The following is an 8380-nucleotide window of genomic DNA, read 5'->3' on the forward strand; positions in this document are numbered from 1 at the left end:
AAATAAATAAATCTTAAGAAGAAGAAGAGGAGGAGGAGCAGGGGCACTTGGGTGGTTTATTTGGTTAAGCGTCCCCCCGCGCTCTCTCTCTCTAAAATAAATCAATCTTGAAGGAGGAGGAGGAGAAGGAGAAGGACGCTTGGGTGGCTCAGTCAGTTAAGCATCTGACTCTTGATTTCAGCTCAGGTCATGATTTCAGGGTCATGAGAAGAAGCCCCACATGGGGCTCCGTGCTCAGAGAGGAATATGCTTGAGATTCTCTCTCTCTCTCTCCCTCTGCTCCTCCCCCTGCTCTCTCTTGCTCTCTCCCTCTCAAATAAATAAAATCTTTAAAAAACGAAAAGCGATTAGGACCCAGACATACACAGAAGGAAGGCCATTGACAAGCCAAGGAGAATGGCCTCAGAAGAAGCCAACCCCACCAACACCTTGACCTCAGACTTCCAGCCTCTAGAACTATGAGAAATAAATTTCTGTTGCTTATAAGCCACCCAGTGTGTGGCATTTTGTCATAGTAGCCTGAGTGGACCAATATGCCACCTCAGGGGGACAGTGAGAGCTGCCTCACCGGACGCACTGCACAAAGACCCTCTTCTGTCCTCAAAATAATACTCGTGATTGAAGAGCAACCATTCCCTGCTCCCAAACAGCCCGAGGGCAGGACTCACCCCAAGGCTGCATTCTCTGACCCTGGAATGGGGTCATATTGGCTGCAGTCATCTTCAGGGACCCTGACATCTTCACAGTCATCCTCGTCAGAGCCATCAAGACAATCCCTGTCTCCGTTACACACAAGGTGGCGTTTCAGGCAGCGATCTGAGAGAGGAGAGGCTGTGGATGCTTCCAGACCCTCCCAGACTCCACCCTCTCCCCGTGACCTGCATCCAGAGTCGCCCAATCCATCCCACTTCTGAAACAGCCCCTCACCCCTCTCCATGATCATCTCCCCATCCTCACTGCCTCTGCCCTCCTTCCAGCCTTTCTGTCTCCCACCTGGAGCCCCACCCCCAGCTCAGGCCCTGCAGTAGGCTCCCCTCTAAAATTCTTCCACGTGGCAGCTCCTGTGATCTTTCTAAATGTCAGCTTGGCCACATCATCCCCTTGCCCTATATTGTTCTGTGGCTCCCATTCCCATTCTTCCAAATGCCACAGTCTGGTCTCCAGTACTCTACTGGACCCATCCCCTGCCTCTCTTCCCAACACCTATTGCCAGTCCTTAAATCCCTGTGTGTGTTTGCACATCCTTTCTCCTAGCAAATTCATTGCTACTTTCTAAGTCTCTGCTCAAGTGCCATCTTAAAACCTGTTCTGACTCCCCAACACAGATTTGGGCATCCCCTGCTAGAGAGGGCCATTGGACCATGGGCCTATGCCCATTACACTGGCTGTCACACGGTATTGCCACCGACTCCTCGTAGGTCTCTCTCCCAAAGAGACAAGGAGTACCTTGAGGTCAGGCACTTTAGCTTTTCATCTCGGGGTCACCAGCAGGTATCACACTGCTCAGCAGGTAGCACATACATGCCCAGCCGGTGTTTATTCAGTGAATGGATGAATGAGTGAATTGGACCTTTTCTAAACGAATTAACAGATACTCCTACAAACTCACATCAAAATTACTTGGGCTACTGGGTTGGCTTAAAATGCAGGCTCCTGAGCCCCATCCCAAACCTACAGAAGGACAACTTCTGGGGAAGGGCTGAGGAGACAGCACTTTAACAAGCTCCTGGGTGACTGTTTTGCACATTCAGTCTGCCAGGGTGCAGCTGTTATCCCTCTGGAATGCTACTCACCTGTCTCCTTACACTGGAAATCCTGTCCACACTGTGCTTGCCTTACACAAGCTGTGGGACTGTGACAGCTGGCTTGATCCCAGACATCGCCGCTGCACATGGTTCCCCCAAACTTGTTTGGCTGCAGGAGGCTCCGGTATCGGTACTAAATCGGATTTTGAACCAGACACATTCATTGTCTATCAATCAGACAAGGTTTATGCAGGCAGGTCTCAGCTCAACATGAGGACTAACTGTCTAATGATTGAGAGCTGCCTAAAAAGCTGTCTTTTGAGGGGTAAGTGTTCCTAAATGGTGGTGTTCAGCCAGAGGTGGCACAATCACCAGCAGGAATATTGAATAGGGCCTCCAAAGATCAAATGAAAGACCTTGCTTGAAGGACCTTCTCCCCGCCACCTTCAACCAGTTAGCACCTGTTCATCTTTCATGATTCATAATGCACCTCCTCTACATATTCTAGAGTTCCCTGTGCCTCCTTCTCTCCTCTCACTTGTCATATAAGGTTGTGATCCCTGGTCTACTTATTTATTTACCTTTCTCACTAGTCTAAGGACAGTTTGCATATAGGGGGAGGAGTGGCGAAAGGATGACATGTCTTATTTGGCTTCATACATTTGACACTTGATCTATGGTCTATGCAGGAGGCCCTTTTATAAGATGTTTGTTGCTTTCCCTCTGTACCATTTCTTCTGGTCATGGCATCCTTTCTTTCCTTGGGACATATCTCATATGGTTCAGGTGGGGATGATCTCACCCCCTAAGTCGTGGGAATTTGTGGATATGAGCTAGGCCGGGCCAGCCAGGGCACCCTATCTGCCAAGTTGCAATGGTTGGTTTAGGGATTGGTTCATGACTCAACCTTAGGGCAATCATTATTCTCTCTGAAGATTTTCTTTCAGAACTATTGGAAAAGACAATTTTTTCTGCTGAAGTTGCTGGGAACTGTGGGCCTCAAGTGGTCATCTAGCCTGCTATGTAGAAAGAGGCCATCCAAGAGATAGAGACAGCATCTGAGTCCCTGGGTCCAGCTTTGACTGCACATGAGCAAATACTTGTTCAAAGAAGGACAGAAGGAATAAAAATGCATACCAGTCTTGGAGCTCTATGGTTTCATGATACTGCTTTCTATATGGTATACAGCTTTGGGCACTAGTGTAGAAGGAAGAAGCTGAACACTAGGCTATTCGGAGAAATATGAGGTTCTATTCCCACCTTCAATTAGCTTAGAGTCTACTTGAGGAGATAAAATAGATAATAATAGGAAATGTATGGAGAGCTCCACGCAGAGTGTCCAAGAAGGGAATTTGCAGCGCCATATTTTCTGGTGCCTCTTGCCTTGGATCAGCCCACAATCTCCTCCTTTAAGATTGTTCATAATGAAGTAGGCAAGCAATGGTTTGAGCAATAAGGAAAATGAGTTCTTAGCCTAATTCTCATTTCTTTTCTTTTCTTTCTTTTTCTTTCTTTGTATAGTTGGTGCACAATAGTACATTAATTTCAGTTGTACGACAGAGTGATTCAACTTCTCTATTTATAATATGTTCACGAGCATAGCTACCATCTATCACCATACAATGCTGTTACAATACCAATGACTACATCCCTATGCTGTACTTTTCATCCTTGTGGCCTACTTATTCCATAACTGGAAGCCTGTATATCCCATTCCCCTTACCCATTTTGCCCATCTCCCCCACCCCCACCTCTCTGGCAACCATCAATTTGTTCTTTGTACTTATAGGTCTGGTTCTGCTTTTTGTTTTTTTGTTTTTTTGTTTTATTCCTGAGTCTATTTCTTACTTGCTGTATAAAGTATCAGTGCCTGGTACTTTGTGCCTTAGTTTTCAAGTCTGTTAAAATGAGGTGGTCAACCGAGATGACCTCACTAACTACAGTTACTAATGATTCTTTCACCTGTGTCCTGTAAGTGCAAGAGCATGAGCATGAGAATTTAGACCGACTGGGTTCAGATCCCAGAGTCACTTACCAACTCACCATGAGCAAGCCACTTACGTTTTCTGAGTTCCTGTTTTCTAATATATGAAGTGGATGTGATGACCCCTCACTTTCAAAGGGTTTTGTGAGAACTGAGTGAGAGAATGTGTGGGGAAAGCACCAAGCCCTGTGTCTGGCATATTATTGGTGCTCAGTGAACAGAAGTGGTGTCCACATCATTATCAGTGGAGTCTTTTCCAGCTGATTCCAGTGGGTGTGTGTACAGCAATGCAGCTTCGCCCTCTCTCTCTTCTGGCCTACTTCTGCCTCCGCAACTGCTCATTAGTAAAGAAACAGAGAGGTCTGCAAAAAAAGGTGAAGAGCAAACCTGTCCATTTGCCTTTCCTGCCTCCCAGTTAATAAGATTGTAAACTCAATGGGAAGAGATTATAATTAATGATCAATATAGGAATATTAGGATATTTTCATTCTCTTTCCACATCTTGCCAAGATGCAATACATAAAGGAGTGCTCAGCACACCAGCGTAGAGCCAAGTCTTCTCACCCTTCATAATGTTCACCAGAGTTTTAAGACCTGCAGTTACCAATACGATGGTGATGGTAGCTACCATTTATTGAGCGCTTACTAATGGCTGGACACTTCACATTCTTTATCTCATTTAATCCTCACAAGTTGAGGAGGTTAAGTACTATTCTGAATCCCATTTTAAGCTGGGTTGGAATGCCAGTTCTGCTACTTACTGTCTGTGTGTCACTGAGTAAATTACTTAATGTCTCTAGCCCTCAGTTTTCTCATCTGTAGAAGGAGAGATCTGAGAGTCTTGTGAAGATTAGTGATAAGACATGTAAAGAAGCCAGCACTTGGCCTGGTTCCTGGAGTGCACTCATTAATAATAGTTACCAACATCAGCATCATTTTTGTAGCCAGATATTGGGCACTCCAGAAGGATTTATGACTGAGTGGGGATTGGATTCGATGGCCACTAATCTCACTTGTGACTCTCCACAGAATTCGGGGGGAGGTAGTGGAGTGAAGTGGTCAGGCACATGGGCATTTTGGAATCAGACTGACCAAGTGTTAAGTCTAGGCTTGCCTCTTTCTTTGTGGGTGACCTAACCAAAGGGACAATGGTATCTATCTAATCACTTACAGTTGGCTATGAAAGTCAACTAGGACAATTTATTAAAGCATTAGCACAGTGCCTGGTATATAGAAATTATTTAATAAGTGGTCACTATAAATGCCATTATCATCCTTCTTGTGGTTTCTGTATTGGAATGCTGATACAGACACGAGGTTCATTCCCACCAACTCCCCATTTTCTGGGTTGTTATCAAATAATGAAGACATTGCACTGCAGAGAGGCTGGTGCAGATACTCCCGTAGGGACTTCTCCGTGCTGGTGCCAGTGTTGGTACCATTAAGACATAATTTTCTTTTCTAGCTAGTCGATAATGTTTCTTTCCAGAAATGCACATCTTTGTTTGGGTGATTTTGAGAGGGGTAAAAAACATATTAATAAGAAGAAATTAGGGGTGGTCTTTCACTTAAGTAATTAACAGAATTTAATGATTTTAAGGATCACGTGTGTTTAGAGTCATGAAGGGAGTAATTCAATTCCGATTTAAATAGTAAGCCATTCACCTGTGCTATCTGCTATCTAAACTGTAACGCATGAGAAAAAAATATATAGTTTTGGATGTATAATAAGTTAAATGATGGCCATGCAGGGAAATCAAGTCCTAGTCCTTGAAAGTTGTAAATGTTACCTTATTTGGGAAAAGGGTCTTTGCAGATATTATTAAGGTTTTTGAAATGAAGAGATTACACTGGATTATCTGGGTAGGCCCTAAATGTCATCACAGTGTCCCTATAAGGGGAAGGCAGAGGGAGATTTAACACAGACACGCAAAGGAGACACACAGAAGAGGAGGGGGTAATGTGGCTGCAGAGGCAGAGATTGGAGCGCAGAGATTGGCCATAAGTCAAGGATTGCCGTTGGGTCACCAGAAGCCAGAAGAAGCAAAGAACAGATTCTCCCCTAGAGCCTCCAGAGGGAGCGTGGCCCTGCCAAACTTCTGCCCTCTAGAACTGTGAGAGAATACATTTCTGTTGTTTTAAGCAACCCAGTTTGTGACAATTTGTAAGAGCAGATTCAGAAAACTAACATAGGATATCAAAGCAAGAAGAGATTTTGGGAGCTAGATATTTTTGCACAGTGCAGGCTAGGATTCTTTGGCATATCTCAGAAACAGGAGAGGCAGAATAAATAATTTCAGGCTTAGAAGCTGAATAAACTAGGTCCAAATTGTGTTTCCATCTGTAATGATTTTGAATTCCATTTGATTTTGAACAACTCATCAAACATTCACAGAGTAGCCCGGCATCTAACTGAGGAGTGGGTCTGGAGGCAGGAGAACCACCAGCATGTTCGGCTCTGCAGAAGCTCAGGTGAGGGAAGATCAGGTCTTGCTTCAGGCAGTGGGAGTTGGTTGGAGAGAAGGACACAGATAGTAATTATAAAAACAGCTAAGATTTATTGAACATTTATTGTATGCCAGGTGCCATGAAAACACTTTGCATACCTTACTCATTTAATGCTCATAATAACTCTATGCTATAAGTACTATTATTTCCATTTATAGATAAGGAATCAGAGGCATAGAGAGGATAAACTATATGCCCAGAGTAACACAGCATATAGGGTGCAAAGCCAGAATCTAAACTGAAGAATCAGAGCTTAAACACTTAGACTTGACAGTAATGTGCCAATACACATGGTCTAGGCAGTGGTCTACCAACTGGGAGAGGTGGGAGCCTGGAGCCATCCCACCCTGGGTGCATACAGTAAAGGCATGTGTTTTCTGTAGAGATTTTAAAATAGTAATAAAACAGAATAGAAGTTATTCTGCCTTTTATCATCACCATGAGCCAGTGATCCTGACCAAGATCAGGATTTTAATACTCCTCTCTAGCAGAGCAGAATGCTCCCAAAGTCCCTCTTTCCTTGACATGCCACTGGCTTTAGGGACCATTTTGGACTATTCAAAACCAGGTAGGTGGGCAAGATAGACTCCTGCCTGTTCATTGGGTGTGTCAGTCTTTTCACCATGAAAGTAGAATCCTCAGGAACATTGTCTGGTTTATCTCAGGTCCCCACAGGTCATTAGCCCCCCTCGATGACCATCACTGGAGGGCAGCAGACTGACCAGGACCCAGAGAGGCCACAGGGATCAGTGGGCCCATGTCTGAATGGCCACCTCTCTGCACACAAGCCGCAGCATACATATCTTTTGCAGACTCGCCCAGTAATGGCTTATAAACCAAATCAGAAAAAGTTCCACCGTCCATGTGCCCATGGCTTCCAAATACCTATTTCTACACCTGATTTCTCCCCAGACCTCTCAATATATAGACCTGTTTATCTCCATTTAAATGCCTAGTACACCTTTCAAATATCAAATGCCCCCAAACTGGTCACGAATGTCTTACCTTTTTGTCCTGGCATGGAAAGCAGTCTGTCCATTCTGACCAGTTGCTGAGCTGGCAGCTAACTGCTGTGGAGCTCGGGATCTGAACAGCCCGACTTACTCTCCTAGAGAGAGGGGAGAGACATCTGCTTCAATTTTTAAAATTCTTATTATAATAGTTTTTAGTTTTGTTATAAATTCAAAAAGATCTTTTAGTATGAAGGTATTGAAAACAGATTCATTTTTCCCCAGCGTTGTTGAGGTCTAAATGACAAAAATTGTATGTGTTTTAGATGTATGATGTTATGGTATAATATACATTGTGAAATGATTACCACAATCAAGCTAATTAATACAGTGATTCCCTCACACAGTTGTGTGTGTGTGTGTGTGTGTGTGTGTGGTGAGATCTAGAGATCTACTCTCTTAGCTAATGTCAAGTACACAGTACAGTACTATTAACTGTAGTCACCATATTATACATTAGATCCCCTGAACTTATTCATCTTATAACTGAAAATTTTTATACTTTGACCACCCCTTCCCATGTCCCTCTTTGTAGCCACCATCCTACTCACTAGTTCTATGAGTTACACTCTTTTGGATTCCACATGTAAGAGAGATCATGCAATCTTGGCTTTCTCTGTCCACCTTATTTCACTTAGTATAATGTCCTCCAGGTTCATCCATGTTGTTATAAGTGGCAGGAGTTCCTTCTTCTTTAGGGACAATCAGATGTTGAATTTTTTAATCTTTTTTTTTTTTTTTTTTTACCATTTTTAAAATTCAAGTATAATTAGCATACAGTGTTATATTAGTTTTAGGTATACAGTATAATGATTCAGTAATTCTATACATTACTCAGTGCTCATCAAAATAAGTGTACTTTTAATCCCCTTTATCTGTTTCACCCCTCCCCCACTACCCTTCTGGCAACCACCAGATTGTTCTCTGTATTTAAGAGTCTGTTTTCTCGAAATCTTGCCATTTGCAACCACATGGATGGAACTAGAGGGTATTACGCTAAGCGAAATAAATCAATCAGAGAAAGACATGTATCATATGATCTCACTGGTAGGAGGAATTCTTAATCTCAGGAAACAAACTGAGGGCTGCTGGAATGGTGGGGGGTGGGAGGGATGGGGTGGCTGGGTGATAGA

The 8380-nt window shown here is 43.6% G+C and overlaps 1 protein-coding gene across 1 annotated transcript in view; it reads right to left on the reverse strand.

Moving 5' to 3' along the window:
* Positions 1-8380, reverse strand: part of C8A (complement C8 alpha chain) — a 63810-nt gene that overhangs the window by 39659 nt on the left and 15771 nt on the right. The window contains exons 2-4 of the mRNA XM_032416692.1: positions 7243-7345; positions 1794-1938; positions 669-816 (exon numbers count right to left, since the gene is read on the reverse strand). Of these exons, the coding sequence (XP_032272583.1) occupies positions 669-816; positions 1794-1938; positions 7243-7345 (396 nt within the window). The remainder of the gene's footprint in view (positions 1-668; positions 817-1793; positions 1939-7242; positions 7346-8380) is intronic.

Source organism: Phoca vitulina, unplaced genomic scaffold, assembly GCF_004348235.1.
Source record: "Phoca vitulina isolate PV1807 unplaced genomic scaffold, GSC_HSeal_1.0 scaffold2, whole genome shotgun sequence".
Classification (NCBI taxonomy): domain Eukaryota; kingdom Metazoa; phylum Chordata; class Mammalia; order Carnivora; family Phocidae; genus Phoca; species Phoca vitulina.